Genomic DNA, 16,955 nt, shown 5'->3' on the forward strand with positions numbered 1-16,955 from the left:
GTGCCCATGTGCATTTGTATTATTATGTTTTTATGTATGCAAACTTTATAAATAATTTTTTTTTTGAACAATGACAACAGTAGTTATGACGTTTTGGGTTAGAGTAAACTTTCAGTGCAACAATGAATAAACCGAAAAGAACAATCGTATCACAAAAATGCTGCAGTTCAAGTAGGATCAACAAGTGTCCACTAGAAAATGTTTGGTATCGAGTGAGTCATGGTGCTCTTTAAGTGGTTTACACAGTAATGAGTTTGAATCAGTAAAAATAGTTGTTACTTTGTAACAATCTGCACTGCTAATTGCAATACTTAAATATTCAATTCAACTGCTCTAACAAATCTGTATCATTGTGTTTAGTTGACAACATACCATCATACTACACATTCTCTGCTTTGAAAAGCACTGTTTATTCTGTCTAGGCACAAAATAAACATCGGTGGCATGACACTACACATAGAAGTGGTGATTAAAGAGGAATGTGTGCATTAATTGCATGGAATTCCAGTAACTTGTTCATGCAAAACCCAAAGGTGAGCTCAGCATATTTTCTTCAGTGGATTAAAACACTCCTTCTTCCCTGCACGTGTCTAAACATCTAGTATATTTCTTGTAACCTCATGTCCACCCAACCAGAGGTGTATGATGTGAAAAGAGACCACTAGGCAGGTGTTGAGTTCCAGCCTCGCCCCCTTTTGACTGTAGCTGGGAGGGAAGGAAGGTCTCAATCTCTGCTCCCCGGAGAAGACTGGCTCGGCTGGTAGAACCAGTCACGATAGTGAGCCAGCGACAGGGACGTGTTTACTAAAGACACAACAAGGACAGAAATCTAATATTGGACTTGGGCCGAGGGAGACCAGAACATGTTTTGGGGATGGTTTGCTGATGATATGCTGACTCAAGACGTGGATTTGTGCGAAAGCTAAAAATGGGCAGATCGCAGTAATGACTAGTTGCTCACATTGGCTGGTGACGGGGAGTAATTTAACACCAGACAGAGAGAGGCCATTTAGAATGGGAGGAGATAGCAGTGATATGTCAGAACTTGACGGAAAGAGTCAATGGACTGAGGGTGTGTGAGTGAGACAGACGGGCACAGACGGGTAAGTCTCGACTTTTAGTACATAATCTGTTCTTGTAAAGTGTTACTATAAAATAGATTTAAAAAAATTGATTTTGGCATCGAATTTGCAAAGAGTAGTACATTTACAAAGTAGTACTTTTAAAAAGAGTATTTATTACTTAAGTGCGAACTTAGTGTAAAGTTTTTGGACACTTAATTTGCATAACTGAAGGTAGCTGTATAATAGTTCAAATTTATATTAAATGCAACTGGCTGAACTTTAGCATGCTTTTGACCTGCTTAGGACTTAATACATCTTTATATGTAATTACATAATTACTTCTGCTGTCTCTTGAAATATTGTTCAAGTTTACTGACAATAGTACTGACAAGCATTTATGGTGGTAAACTAAAATATACTTGTCATTTTATTTCACAATGGCCCTTGTGAAAAATAACTTTAGTTTACTTAAAAAAAGTCTTTATTCATTTTAAAGCATATACTTAAGTGAGAAATGGATGTAATGTTCTCGGACACTTAATCGCATGTTAATAGCAATTCAATTGAAAAAAAAAAACTGTAGTTTATTGACATCAAAAGCTATTAGCCAAATTTTAAAGTGTTCACCAAACCAAAAAAAACTAAACTAAAAACAAATGTTGTTGTTTTCCCTCAAGTCTGTATTACAGGTCATTTCAAAGCTCTCCAAATCTTCCCAGGACGATGGCAACAACTCCACCATGAAGTATCCAGCTTTTCTATTGACTCTTGGTGTTTAAAAAGAGTTTAAATATCTTCAACACAACCTCAACTATCTGAATAATTCACCAACCTCCTCCTCCAAGTATATTAGAACAGCTGCCATTTGTTGTTTACATATCAACATGTAATTTTCCACAGTCATTTTCCTTGAAGTAGAAGGATATCTCCAACCGTCGTCAGGCTCCAATCATGTCAAACTCTCAAGAGCAGAGCCTCAACGAGAACATCGTCTTCGCTCCACTGACAGAGTCCAATCCGGACTTCTTGCACTGCGAGGAGGAGCGCTATTGTGTGGAAAGCCTAGTGAGCTCCGGTCATGAGGCTTTCTACACCAAACTCCACCAAGAACAAATCGGATCGTTCCTGTCCCCTGGCGAGGTGAACCAGATCTCCGGCTGGGCCGAGGACTATCATCAAAGCGATGCAAACCAGGAGGATGGAAATGGTGAGGTGGAGGTCGGTTCTGATGGGGAGGACTTCTCTGGACATTATTTTCCCACAGAGTCCGACACTCCGGCGCCATGCCTGGAACTGGGATGGCCGGAAAAGACAATCTGGATGGACATGGGACAGATTCACGTCTACACCAACCCTCCTGCAGAGCAGACGCCCACCATACGGGAAATCCTCAGGAGTCACCTACAAGAAGCCACTAAGGTAAGACCAGGGCTGTTTTTCTCAAATGCTTCGTAAGCCAGGTTTGTGGCAATGGTTCTGCGATCTACTTAGGGTTATGATGCTTTTGGGAAATGCAGCACAGATCCTTGAAGCTAAAACAAAGAGGTTGACCTTAAGGTCCATCACACCAAGAATGATAACTACAACAATAAAGATATGGATTTAAAAATCGTTCTTAATTTAAAGGTGTCATCCGATGCTACATGCACTTTTACAAGTTGTTTGGCCCCTCCCACAATAGTTTGATTGACAGTAGCGTTTCAGCACAGACTGGACTGGTGTCTTACCTTATACCAGGGGTAGGCAAGTTCGGTCCTAGAGAGCCGCAGTCCTGCAGAGTTGCAACCCTAATCAAACACACCTGAACAAGCTAATCAATGTATTCAGGATTACTAAGGCTATAGGCAGGTGAGTTTTTTTTTTCAGGGTTGGAGCTGAACTCTGCAGGACTGCGGCTCTCTAGGACCGAACTTGCCTACCCCTGCCTTAGACCCGCCCTGAGTGAGCTGTCATCAGTCCGCCATTGTTTCACTGCTGGAGCAGATGTAGACAAGAATGACTCCTAAGTGATTGAGGTCTTCTGTTGTTGGATGTAATAATGAACATAGCAGCAGTCATTTACTCCCGACATGAAGACGCAGTGGATTATATTTGTTTCTCGATCTACATAAATGCGTCTATGTTCGCTCGAATCATTCATGATCCAGCCTCATCTACAGAAGAATTGAGTATAAGGTTTTTTAACTAATCTTTGCAAATCGCCTTTCCTAATAGTGTGCTAATTAACAAGATTCACGATGAATGCAGCTAAAGTAACCAGTCTCTCTGAGAGCAGCTCGGAAGAGAGGGGCGGGGTCAGCAGAGCTCATTAACATTTAAAGGAAAATGCTACAAATCTGCATGCTCTGAAAAGAGCTGTTTTTGACAGGGTACAAAAGGTGTTTTTACACTACCATTGAGAAATTTTAACCAAACTATGTTACAGACTTTTCATTAAGACCCTAAAGAATCATATCAACTTGTGGAAAATGGGCATCGGATGACCCCTTTAAAGAAATAGCAGATTCACAACACATCTATAGTGATAGCAGCACAGAGGAACGATATCATTGGAATCAATTTTTTTCCCAGCTGATTCTTAAAACCTTAAAAACACTGACAGCCAATCAGAATCCACCTGAGCTGGAGCTGGAGCATTTAAAGTGGCAGTCGACAATAATAAACAATTCATATAGTGGTTATTGTAGCTATAGTCATGGTTTTGATTCTTGGTGTGACCGGGCCTTTACGCTGTAAATAACTATCATCATTTTAATGGTAAAAATCTTACAGTAACTCTACAGTACAGTAATTTGTTAATGAAATGGTGAAAAGCTGTAATGGTAAATTTTATTTTTGTAAATGAATAAACAAGCCATCTTATAATTTACAATGAAAAACCGTAAACTGACATTCCCAGAATTCCCTGTGTGACACTTCAAATTTGATGGTTTTCATTGAAATAGGTGTTTCTCCTTAGTTTTCTTTTTGGTTATGTACATTTTGTTTTTTATGTTATGTCTTATGTTTTTAAATTAATGTTTATTGTTTTATTTTAGTGTCGTGTGTAACCAGGATGGTGTTTTATATTTTTTGTGCATCTTCTATATACAGTATGTCTATACATCATCTTTATACTTATATATACTCTATTAGAATTTACTTTAGCTTGTAGCTGGAAAAGTTACTTATAATAAGCTTTGATTCATCATGCATGCTACTGTATTTTTTCTGGCAATTTTCTGGCAACCACAGCTGCATTTTTGAAACTATACATCTTACAGATTTTGTTAACAGTGCAGTTAAATGAATGATGGAAGAAAAAAAAAACTATTTTAAAAGCAGACACTTTAGAATTATGTTGCATATGACGATTCATCTACAGGAAGTCTGTTAGAATGTTTCCTGTAAACTTTTTTTTTTTGGCGTTTGTGTTGGGCAGCTGATTGCTGTTGTAACAGATAAATTGTCGGACAGCACAGTGATTGGTGACCTCCAAAACGCTGCATCACGGGGGGTTCCTGTGTACATCATCCTCAACAAAAGATCCGTGGAGGAGAACTGCTTTTTGCACCGGCTTCAACATCCAGTGAGTGGATATAGAAAACTAAATATAAAAATATAAAACTATTAAAAAATTGTAAATTGAAAAAGAAAAATCTAAAAAAAAATTTTTTTTAAACTGACCTAATTGCCAAGACTTAAAAATAAAGGTTGAAGAACTATTTTAGCTTCCCCCAAAGAACCTTTTAGTGAACAGTTTTTAAAAGAACCACTTTTCTTAGTGTGATTGGCATTTTAAAAATAAAAGTTTTATCACAACCTTTTGTGGAAAAGAAATGTTTCATGGATGTTAAAAGTTAATCTTTATTTTTAAATGTTTTATTTTTTATTTAGTTTAACTTGGCGTAATAAGAAAAAATGACAAAAAGACTAAATGAACAAAAATTTCAATGAAAAGAAAATAGAAAAAATATTAATAAAAACTATAATAGTATCTCAATCATACTCAAATAACTTATAACGAATAATGACTCCGTGTTCTGCCTGATTTTGTCCTGGTTTTCATGATTATATTCAAGCCATGCAGTTATACAAACTTTAGACCACAAAACCTCCATGCACACCTTAACAGACTGAACTTTAGGCTGTTCCACTAAACAAAAAACCTAGACACACCTTAGTGGATAACTCTGCATCTGGTAGCAAATGTTACTTTCCATCACCGAGTATATTTCTCTTTCTGTCTCTGTAAGTATGAATGAGAAGAACTCACAACGCAGTGATGAACAGGTTCAGCCATGTTCATCTGATGCAGGTGATTGGCGTGAAGTTGAGGAATGCTTGGGTTCAAATCACTCTACATCTCTGAAAATTCACAGGAACTGACCTTTGGTTAAAAGCTGAAATTCCTAAAGTTTTCAATGCATCGGAAATCAACCGAACATTCGCTTGAGCTACAGTATGCATTCATGAGAAAAGGTTCTGAAACGTTCGGTTTTGCAATGTAGTTCACGGGAGTCTCTTCCACATATTCCAGAATATCATGGTGCGCATTCTTGGAGGTAAAACGTACCTGACGCACGACACTAAGATGGTGGTCGGAGAACTGAAGGACAACTTTGTGTTGGTGGATCTGGAGACGGTGATTTTTGGGAGCTACAGGTAAAGAACGGTTTCATACAGTATTAGAGCTCATAAATCAGCCAAGAAACACATTAGCTGCAGTTGAAGACTTGCTCTAGGGAACATGGGTGGGAACCTTCTGGGATTTGAACCAACTTTTGGGTTGCCAGCTCATACCTTTAAAGACTATAAGCCACACCACCCCTACATTATACAAATAGTGAAATTAACAGTTTGTGGGAACAATTTGTTTGTCTCTTTCACAGCTGTTTAAACTTACACTACTGTTAAAAGATATTTTTTTAAAAAGTAGTTAAAAGTTTATTTATTAGTTTATTTAGTTTTTTTTAAGAAGTCTCTTATGTTCACCCAGGCTGTGTTTATTTGACCAAATATACAGTGAAAACAGTAATGTTATGAAATATTATTACAATTTTAAATAACTGTTTTCTATTTGAATATATTTTAAGATGTCATTTATTCCTGTGATGCAAAGCTGAATTTTCAGCATCATTACTCCAGTCTTTAGTGTCACATGATCCTTCAGAAATCATTCTCTCAGTTTCATTCTGCTCAAGAAACATTGTTTACTGTCAATGTTGAAAACAGTTATGCTGCTTCATATTTTTGTGGAAACCATGATCATTTTTTTCAGGATTCTTTAGAACAGCATTTATTTTAAATGGAAATCTTCTGTAATATTATAACCAACTGATCAATCTAATGCATCCTTTCTGAATAAAAGTATTAATTTCTTTAAAAAAAAAATCGTACTGACCCCCAAAATTTTGAATGGTAGTCTACTATTAATAAAGAGTGGCTTATTCATCTAAAATCATTTACTTTCCGTCATGTTATTTAAAATCCATATGATTCCACATTTAAACAATGGACTCGCACTGTCAAGCTCCAAAAGAACACAGTAGCACCATAAAACTATCATAAAAATATCCCATATTACTCGTGAGCGATTTTTTTCTTTGCTTTTGAGGCTTTTTTGAGATCGGAACGATTCCGAAAATATAAAAGTCCAAAAATATATCACATTGAAAGTGCGTAATGAGACGCCATGTTTGAAATATGTGGAAGAATTAATTGCGCACGAGTCATATGGACTATTTTTATTAGGCTCGAATTTTATGGTTGTACATCTTCTTTGGGAGTTGTACATCTTCTAAATCCTTTATAATCTCTTGATTTGTTTTCTGTGTCTTGGTCAGTCTTAGCTGGAGCGATGCTCACCTGCACCGTCAGCTCGTCACAGTCTTCAGCGGCCGCGTGGTTGAATCTTTCGATTGTGAGTTTAGGATCCTCTATGCTGCCTCGCTCCCAATCCCGGACACGTGGAAAACTGGAAAACCAGCTACCGAGCCCAAAACATTAAAAAAACTACAGCCATTGAACATTAATAAAGTGGAACTCACAGAGTTCGTCTCTAGTCCTCCACCTCCACCTACCGACAGGCCCCTGGACTGGGAGGCGATGGGGGTCATCCAGAGATTCCCGGACAGCCCTCATAGTCCACCTGATGCTGCTGAGATGCCCTTTCATCATCGACACCTCCTGGACGGTCATCCGGGAAGATGGGAGCCTCCCTACAATGACTTTAACAGCAGACTTGTGCAAGGGTATCCAGAGAATGGCAAGTAAGTAAAGCATAGTACACATTTATTACATTATAAGTGATGGTCTCACAGTCACTTAAAGGAATAGTGCTTACAAAAATATGAGAAAACTACAAAACAACTATTTTAAACAGCCTTTGAACAGATTAATTTGCATAAAATACCCCCAATTTAAAGGGATAGTTCACCCAAAAATGAAAATTCTGTCATTAATTACTCACCCTCATGTTGTTCCAAACCTATAAGACCTTTGTTCATTTCCAGAACACAAATTGAGATATTTTTGATGAAATCCGAGATGCAACTACCACGTTCAAGGTCCAGAAGCAAGGACATCGTTAAAATAATCAGTGGTTCAACTGTAATTTTTTGAAGCTACGAGAATACTTTTTGTGCGCAAAGACAACAAAAATAACGACTTTATTCAACAGTTCGTCTCCTCCTCGTCACCCTGATGCTATTTTGGAGAGTATCACAATGTATGCGCGTGCTTTGATCGGAACGTAAACAACATATGCGCGGGATGCTACTGACACAGAACAGCATACGTTGTTTACGTTCAGATCAAAGCACACAGTTGAACCACTGATGTCACATGGATTATTTCAACAATGTCCATACTATGTTTCTGGACCTTGATCGTGGTAGGATCCTTGCTGTCTATGGGAGGGTCAGAGAGCTCTCGGATTTCATCAAAAATATCTTAATTTGTGTTCCGAAGATGAACGAAGGGTTTATGGGTTTGGAACAACATGAGGGTGAGTAGTTAATGACAGAATTTGTATTTTTCTGTGAACTATCCCTTTTACTAGAAACCACCAATAATACGGTTATATCGACATTCAGCGCTGTTGAGCTACGGGCGTCCCGAGTTCGAATCCTGACTCAAGGACCTTCCCCGATCCCGCCCTCCTTATTGTGATCTTTCCTATCAATAAAATTAAATCTAAATCTAAATAAATCTAAAAATAAATCTTAAAAAATAATTAGCTGACCTAAAAGTGTTATGATAAACAATATAATCTGACTAAATATAATATTATTTTGTGATGTTGTGCCACAAAAATACAATGTAGACATCACTGTCTTAAACTTAAGCTTAGTGAACAGTTTTGGAAAATTTGATGTTTCCCCATTCAACGAAATTTTCGCACGTTAAAAATGAATACGACCTCACATTGTGCCAATCACATTTACACACTGCCTCCAAAACTTTCGTCCATCATAAAAAAATTTGGACCAGGTTTGATTTTCTGCTTTTTCGCATCCGTAGCAAGCATTTTGATAGGAAGGGATGGTGAATACGAAAAAACAAAACAAAAAAATACATACGAAAATGTTTGACTCGGTGTGCAAATACCTTTAGGCATGACACGGAGCTGTTATAAATTCACTGTAAACCACAGCTTCACGGGGCTTATTGCTTTTATAAAATGGTTATTCCATATACGTAGTGAGGTTTCACTAAATAAAACAAAGCAAATAAAATGTGATGATATTAATAAATACATTATTCTTCCGCCAAACAATGTAGTTCCTCAAAAATGGTTGTGGTTGCAACAAAGTGGTTCCCGTGCAACACACAGACCAGCAATATACACACTGGGCAGGTGTTTGTTTGTAAAGTAATTTACAGCTTCGAAAGTGCCTCAACCAATCAGAATCAAGAACTGGAATTAGCCGTTTTATAATATGATTTCATATTCTCTAAGCTGCTATAACTTTAAAGATCACAATCCTGAAGCTGCTTCCTATTGTATTTCAGATTTAGGTAAAATATTCATCCTAGGATGTTTCTTCTGTACAAACATGTTTACTCAGTCTTATCTCATTGCATTTCAGGTTTAGTTCAATGTTTCTGTCAGATATAAGGCATCCAGAATATCAAAGACCAAGGCCAGTATTTCTCAAAAGGCTTTTCATGTAATCTCATACGTACAGATGTATTGTTAGACGTGTTTGCGCTTAACACACATGGTCGTTTTCTGTTGTAGGCGACATTACTCTCCAGGAGATATGCATTGCAATGAGGTGGTGAACAGGTAAATATTACACCCGGTCCAAAAGAGACAATGAGAAAGACCAGTAGAGCGAAAGACAAATATTTGGATAGATGTTAACAAAATCTGTGCTAATCTCTTTCATCCAAAGGCCTCTACAGATTCCTGACAGAATCACGTATCCTCTACTGAATGCGGAAAGTGAGGAGAGGTTTCCTGTGTACAAATCTCGCGCTCACCGAATGGACATGACATCGGAGGAAGAGCTCGGAGCCTCTGGGAGACGAGAGCCTTACCTGAGGAGGGACAGAGTTTTAGGAGATACGATGAACCCTGAAGGAACCACACAAGCTAATTTTAAGGTATGCTGCTGGATATTAACATATAACGATGTTCAGCCCTAAAATTTGATTGCATGAGCCAGATTCTGAGCTCCCATAAAATTGCCTATATATGCATGTCAAATAAATTCCATATAAAGTGAAGTGACATATGGCCAAGTATGGTGACCCATACTTGGAATTAGTGCTCTGCATTTATCCCATCCAAAGTACACACACACACACACATGGTATTGAGGGTGGGAGAGAGCACTGTACATTCACTCCCACCATCTACAATCCCTGCCGGTATGAGACTCGAACCCACAACCTTTGGGTTACGAGTCCAACTCTCTAACCATTAGGCCACGACTTCCCTCTAAAAAAGAGCGGAGGGAGAGTAATTGGGTTCTAGTATCTTGTACTAGCTCACACATCGAACTCATTCGCCAGCCGCGAGTATTTCCAAGTTGGCGGGGATCGCATCAGTTGATCCGCTGAAACTGCGCGGGTATCAACGTCTCGTGCGAGAACACCGCGCTCTGACCCATGTTTCCTGTGCGCTCGCTCATCTGTTCAGATGATGTCCTGTGAGGACAGCGATTGGCTTTTGTCTCAGACCTTCCCCGAGGTGATTGATAGAGTGACGAGCACTCAGCACGTGACCTCTACAGTAAGCTTCCTTCCACTCCTGCTTAATATGATATTATTATGTATTTGAATCTAAATAAATCCTGTACTGATGAAATTATTCATTATTCATCCTTCCAAGTCATTATTCATGACAACAAAGATGAATTTGAAGCAGATCTATACAGGTGGAGCTGGGGAAGGTGGAGGGCAGGGTTGTCACGTTTTCGCAAACAAAACCCGCCCAATTTCTACTAAAAACTAGCCCAAAACTAGCCCAATCGCGTCGTCTCGAGGGGGGTCCCCCCTCATGTGCTGCAACTGCTACCACAAGCAATAGATAAGTATTTGAAAGTTGAGCAGCGAGCTCATTGGCTACCGATACAGGAGAGAACAAATCAGCTGTGAAATGTGATAATGATGTCCTTATGTCATATTAAGTTAGACCTATTGGACTGCGCCATCTAGAGTTTCATGCCAGAACTTTGTATAAACACAGACACACACACACACACACACACACACACACACACATACACATACACATGTATGTATCCTTTTTTTATTAGTAGCCACCATTTACTGAAAGCCGCAAGTCACTCAAGATCATTCATTACAGTGATTTTACTTTAGTTAAGGGATGTTGTTTGCTTTTCTCACAAAAGCCGTCAGAACTGTCACGGAGCAAGACTTTCAGCACTTTGAGCGACATTCTTAAGCGGGTCAATGCACGTGCGAGTTCCTCAGGACAGCAGAGGACAGACAACCAGGCGCCAGGCGTCAGCAAATCCACACTGGACCTCAATTTACAGCGTTCAGACACGGCATCAAACGCTCGAACCACTGTAAGAGAGAACGAGATTTCTCATTCATATGCACTTTATGTGCCAGCTGTTAGGATAAAAGATAAACACACAGTTAGCACTAAAAGAGCCATTCAAACTCTCATGTTACCACTGATATTTCAGGCATATTTCATGTCATTATTAATGAAACATTGTTATTTTGAATTTATTTCCGTGAACCACATCTGTGGCATGTTTGTTGTCAGTTATAACTTATTCCTCAGTAAACAGTAAACATGTTTACAGTAAATGCATGTACAACTGAAGCCTAGAAGAGAAATATAAAATATACAACATCACACTGTCTCAAAAGTACACATTGAGTTTAGGGTCAGTAAGTTTTTTGAAAATTTTTTTTAAAAGAAATTAATACTTGTATTCAAGAAGGGTGCAATAAATTGATCAAAAATAACATTAATTTAAATAGATAACAATTTCAACAAAATGAATACATAAATTCAATTAAATAAGCAGCACAATTGTTTTCAGGATTGATAATAATCAGAAATGTTTGTTGAGCAGCAAGTCAGCATATTAGAATGATTTCTGAAGGATCATGTGACACTGAAGACTGGATTAATGATGTTAAAAATTCAACTTTGCCATCACAGAATAAAATACATTTTAATTTATATTCAATCAATAAACAGCTATTTGAAATTGTAATAATATTTCACAATATTACAGTTTTACTGTATTTTTGATCAAATAAATGTTGAGCCAAAGATACTTTTTTTTTCAAAAATATTTAAAAAATCTTACCAACCCCAAACTTTTGAATGATAGAGTATAACAACAACTCAAACAAATATTACATTAAACATTACATTACTGTGATTGCTTCTTAAAAACTCTTGCTATTGTAGGGTTAATGCATAATCAGAAGTTCATCCTCCTAGAATTTAATTAATTTAATTTAATTGAAATGTTTATTATTTTTTTATTTTATTTTATTCTATATTTCATTTCATTTCATTTCATTTGATTTATTAGGCTGGTACTCTTAAAGTGGTTAAATGAGCCAGATGTTCCTTTAGAACTTTAAGAAATGACCCGCTTCTGTTGTCTTTCAGAACTGTGATAATTTGCCCCTGACTCCAGCTCTGGCACTTATGAAAAAGAGAAATGATGAGATTAAATCGGGACTGTTGAGGAGCATGCCCAGTGTGTTCACACCGGGACTCAGAACTCCCAGCTTTGGCCTGCAGAGGGAGACATGGAGGTCTCCGTTCAGAAGCCATAGAAGTGAGGAGGAGCACTGATATTATGCAGGAAACCCCAGACAATGACATCAACAGTGTTACAATAATTCCCACATATTTAAATATGTAAATGTCACTGTAATAAACAGGGCTGCAGGTAAAAGGGGATTTTCCTGCTTACAGAGAATAAATATTTATCAGCAGTGATGTTACATTTGAAAAATAAGGCTATTAATACATGCCTGATTTAAATGTGTTATTGAAAGATGAGATGGACTGTCTTTGAATTTTAAAGGCCAAATGTTTATACTGCCTACCGTTTAACATTTGAACTAGATTTATAACATCGAATACCACAAAGAATTTTAGAGGCTAGCTTGTTTTATTTAACTATGCTGTGTTTAAAGTCAGCATGAAATAGTTTGCAGTTCATTTTACTTTTGTACATCCACTGGTCAAAAAGGAAAGTTGTTTCAGAGGTTATTCATTTTGCTGATTGTTTTTCCCTTTGGAATAATATGCACTGATGAATCATTCAAAATAATATTTAAAATAAATCAATAATAATAGACGGTAAAAAAAGGTGTTTTCAAAATTGTAAATAAAACTAAAATTACCGCAGTATATTTTATAAGAAAATACTTCAGTCTTTCTACGTCAAAATGTTATGTTTATTGTAATTCAATGTGTTACTTGATGTTTCTTTGTAATTATTTGTAATTACAGTTTTTGAGTGAAAAATGTTTCAAAGTAAATCCTTTTTTTTTTTTTTATGGAGTCAATTTTAATTATATGTTGATTAAATCATAAGACCTGTCTGGATGGGCTGCTAAGATTAAACAGAAATAGAAAACAAGTTTGTATCCGGTACGCCAAAAGGTTGAGATTCACTGCTATAGCACATTTAATTACTATTAATAAAAAATTGTAAAAAAGCAAAACGTTAACAAGCAACACCACTAATATCAATGTAAATAGAAAACAAATGACAATTTTTATGTATTTAATTTCTGGCATATGATTTTGAATGCATTTTATATTTTCATGAGAGGTGCTGGAGAAAGTGTTTTGAAAGGACTAAACCTCAAAACTGGAAATAGAATTACTAGGAGAATATTAATGACAATGTGTTATCAAGCACACGAGTCAATGTAAATAGTTCATAGTATCTAGTCTGTCTTTAAGTACATATAAAGAACGTGATATAAAGTGCGGCTCAGTTTCCCCTCATGATCATGTGATAAAAACCACATCTGAGGTTCACTTTCGATTTGATTATCGTGCATCAGAGATGTCTTTTCACCAGAAGGAAACTCTGTCTGATGTAGAACACAGAGTGAGGTTCAAAAGTCCATGTGTGAAGATGCTTCTGTTTCATTTTTTCTTGAATTTGTTATTTTAATTCATATGTTATTTAAATTAGGCTATTATTTATTTCCTATACTACAAATAAGCATAGTAATCGAAAAACAAACTCGCTCATTTATTTATTCGATTAGTCTACTAGAAACAGTCAATTAAATATTCCTCATCAATTTATGTCAGTGTTTCATTGTTAATTTTTTTATACTAAAGCTTTATTCTTTTCCAGATGTTCAAAGTGTATGTGTGTGTTTGTTGCAGGAAACCGTCTTGTTGCTACTTGTGGTCCAGATCCAAACGCTTTGTGTACTCCGTGTGAAAAAGACAACTTTATCACTGATGGAAACCCATGGGTGTGCAAGATATGTGATAAGTGTTCAGGTACAGGATTTAATGTAGGCCATATATTTTTCCTTTTTAACTAATGTTCAGACCGTCCTTGCATCCCACTGCCCGATACTGCTACATGTCCATGTGTTCTGGCAAAAGAAAACGCCAAAAGGACCCTTTACCAACATATTCTGATGATGTTTACATGTGTGGGTGGGTGTTGGGACCAATCAGGTTGCCGCTTACCTGTTGAGAAGAAACTCTGCAAGTTCTTCTAATCAACTGAAGCTTAAACATTTCATCAAATTCCTCCTTCTTGTAAAAACACTTACCCTCTGTCTCGGAGTATTTTGGCAAGTCTTCGAATTTCTGTAAGATCTCTAATGGAATCTGAATTTCTTTTTCCCCACTGGCTAAACACCCTGTGGCTCAGCCTGTCACAATAGCCCACGCCCCAAACTCTCGCTATTGGCTGCACAGGGGTATGCAAATACATAGTTTCCCAGACAGCAACATAGTGTCCACATCTGGCCTGTGTGAAATCCATGTGGGCCAGATGTGGGATTGAATTGACATATTTCCATACAAACTCCCAACTGCGAGGGAGGGGAAAAAAAATCTAAATTGTGAGATAAAAAGTCACAATTACTTTTTTATTTTGCAAACAAGCTTCCATAGTTAATAGACTGACCCAAAAATTGGAAATTTTATCTTCGCAAAATCTAATATAATTTTGGGTATAATTTTGTCATCGTGACATAAATTTGGCCCACATCTGGCCTGTGTGAAATCCATGTGGGCCAGATGTGGGATTGAATTGACATATTTCCATACAAACTCCCAACTGCGAGGGAGGGGAAAAAAATCTAAATTGTGAGATAAAAAGTCACAATTACTTTTTTATTTTGCAAACAAGCTTCCATAGTTAATAGACTGACCCAAAAATTGGAAATTTTATCTTCGCAAAATCTAATATAATTTTGGGTATAATTTTGTCATCGTGACATAAATTTGTGTATGATTTTCAGTTTGAACAGCAACAGTATCGGTCACATTAGGAGCTGAGAACACGTTTGGTTCTGTGTTATTCACATCTAGTGACACTCAGATTCAGTGTGATGAATGAAGCTGCTTGTGTTTTGATGAGGTCCTCTGCTCCAGGTAAAAACAGGCAGGTGAAGGTGAACTGCACCGCCAGCAGCGACACAGTTTGTGAGTGTAAACCGGGATATCGATGTGCTAATGACAAATGCTCTAGATGCATTGAAGAGTGTGGCAAGGGACACCAGCCCAGTGCAACAGGTGAGTCTGAATAGAGATAACTGATCCGTTTTTTGATTTAAAACAAAAAAAGTAGGCATCTGACTGCAAGATATTTCTTGTGTGAATTCACAAGGCTGTGAGCCATGTCCTCCAGGGACGTACAATGACAAGATCCATCAATACTGCGTAAACTGGACCAAGTATGATGCATTTCCCATCTTTTCATTCACCTATTCATGTAGCTACGTATCACAAGCAATGTTAAACACTGTACCTCTCAACCTACAGATGTACGCAGCCAGACCATCAAATAATAGTGCCTGGAAATGCATTCACAGATGTAATCTGTGGCCCTAAACCAGACACCAAACCAACAGTGTTGCCTGCAAGTGACACGGAAAGTGGTATGAATGCCAGAAATAAATAGCAGAGAATATGTGGGCCACGTTCCAACTGACCTCACTGATAACAGACATCATAGGAGGATGTGTGTATATGTGTGCGTGTAAGATTACCTTTTAAAAGATGTAAAACTATAAACTTGGTTTCCATTGGCATTGCTGCTCTTTGCTACAGAGGTCACTGTTATTCTCATCATCTTTGGGCTCGTCAGCATAGCAATACCTGTTGCTACAATCCTCTTCCTGGAGTGGAGAAGAGGAAAGGCCACTCAGAAACCCCATGTTGAAAAGGAAACTCATGCAGGTAAACATCTTTGTGTGCTTTCTTTAGTTATTCAGCACATGGGTTTGCTAGAGAGCTCTTGTATCTTCATGCACCTTTCTAGCATGAACATGTTTTTCGGTGTCTTTTGCTCAGCAGGAGGACAGACTCAAATGTCTCTTCTTGATGAACCCAGCTTCTGTTTTCCGCAGCAGGAACACGGCGGTAGCAATCAGAGTTCGACCGCCTCGCTGGTCTCACAGGATATCGGGCCTTTGGTAGCATGAACTGTGTTGTGTAGCAAGCTGAACATAAATGAGCGTTTATTTGAAGTTATATGCAGATATGTATAATATCTATGTATTGTGTAATTTATTTACTGAATTCTACTGGAATCCTGTCACTAAAACTGCATTCATGATGTTTGTGCTATTTTGTTGCTATTAAAGCAGCACTATGTAACTTTTGGTGCTCTAGCGCTTAATAAACAGAACTGCACACATCCCGCGGAAGAACATTTCAACCGGAGCTACTTCTCTAAGTTTATGTCTATGGCGATTCACGCAGGTATGTGTTACTCCGCAGCGGCGACGACCCGAGCAGGCTACAATAGTCCAAATATAAGTACTTATTATAAGTGTACCGTAGTGATTCGGAACAAGACACAAATGCGGTTTGGAAGATGAATTCATGATGTACTCGCTCATTATATACATTTTGCAAATTTTGAACACGGAAAAAAGTTACATAGTGCTGCTTTACAGTAGCTGAAGTATTTAAGATGTTGAATGTACCATGTTTTCTTATTATGCCCATGTTCTGAAACAATACATTTTGTTCTTAGTTTACTGCTAAGAATCAAACCTTTCTGAAATGTGCGCAGTTACTTTTATTATGAAAACATGTAAGATGTTAACACGAAAAAAGAGGGGGAAATTAAAATATGATTAAAATATGAAAGCTCAGTTGCCCTCTTGCCATTTAAGAAAAGGGATGTTCATGCTCAAAATGTGCTCAGATGACTTTTATTTTGAAAACATGGAACG

General features: G+C 37.5%; 2 protein-coding genes across 4 annotated transcripts; both read left to right on the top strand.

Annotated features, from left to right (window-relative positions):
• Positions 1-228: 228 nt before the first annotated feature.
• Positions 229-12,838, top strand: LOC107592865 (protein FAM83E-like). 3 transcript variants are annotated; one of them, XM_016282438.1, is made up of 10 exons: positions 229-1,103; positions 1,742-2,483; positions 4,486-4,632; positions 5,584-5,708; positions 6,890-7,315; positions 9,137-9,190; positions 9,289-9,336; positions 9,446-9,656; positions 10,910-11,089; positions 12,163-12,837. In XM_016282438.1, the coding sequence occupies exons 2-10, from the start codon at positions 2,016-2,018 to the stop codon at positions 12,349-12,351; spliced, it is 1,848 nt and encodes a 615-aa protein (XP_016137924.1). In that variant the 5' UTR covers positions 229-1,103; positions 1,742-2,015; the 3' UTR covers positions 12,352-12,837. The 3 variants fall into 3 exon arrangements, with proteins under 3 accessions (XP_016137924.1, XP_016137925.1, XP_016137923.1); XM_016282439.1 differs by lacking the exon at positions 10,910-11,089 and having other exon boundaries at positions 12,163-12,838; XM_016282437.1 differs by lacking the exon at positions 229-1,103 and having other exon boundaries at positions 1,662-2,483; positions 10,907-11,089; positions 12,163-12,836.
• Positions 12,839-13,895: 1,057 nt separating this feature from the next.
• tnfrsf9b (tumor necrosis factor receptor superfamily, member 9b) lies at positions 13,896-16,401 on the top strand. The gene is made up of 6 exons (XM_016282470.1): positions 13,896-14,034; positions 15,145-15,285; positions 15,380-15,446; positions 15,535-15,650; positions 15,823-15,951; positions 16,066-16,401. Exons 1-6 carry the CDS (start codon positions 13,896-13,898, stop codon positions 16,194-16,196), a joined length of 723 nt encoding a protein of 240 aa, XP_016137956.1. The 3' UTR covers positions 16,197-16,401.
• The last annotated feature ends 554 nt before the right edge of the window (positions 16,402-16,955 follow it).

The sequence above is a fragment of the Sinocyclocheilus grahami genome, unplaced genomic scaffold (assembly GCF_001515645.1).
Source record: "Sinocyclocheilus grahami isolate Dianchi unplaced genomic scaffold, SAMN03320097.WGS_v1.1 scaffold160.1, whole genome shotgun sequence".
NCBI lineage: Eukaryota > Metazoa > Chordata > Actinopteri > Cypriniformes > Cyprinidae > Sinocyclocheilus > Sinocyclocheilus grahami.

Bases quoted from the DNA above. Each gene is read 5' to 3' on its own strand.
- LOC107592865 (XM_016282437.1), top strand. From the start codon at position 2,016: ATGTCAAACTCTCAAGAGCAGAGCCTCAACGAGAACATCGTCTTCGCT. The intron at 4,633-5,583 runs GTGAGTGGATAT...CACATATTCCAG, and splicing joins TGCACCGGCTTCAACATCCA to AATATCATGGTGCGCATTCT. The intron at 9,657-10,906 runs GTATGCTGCTGG...CTTTTCTCACAA, and splicing joins CCACACAAGCTAATTTTAAG to AAGCCGTCAGAACTGTCACG.
- tnfrsf9b (XM_016282470.1), top strand. From the start codon at position 13,896: ATGTGTGTGTTTGTTGCAGGAAACCGTCTTGTTGCTACTTGTGGTCCA. The intron at 15,286-15,379 runs GTGAGTCTGAAT...TGAATTCACAAG, and splicing joins ACACCAGCCCAGTGCAACAG to GCTGTGAGCCATGTCCTCCA. The intron at 15,447-15,534 runs GTATGATGCATT...CTCAACCTACAG, and splicing joins TACTGCGTAAACTGGACCAA to ATGTACGCAGCCAGACCATC.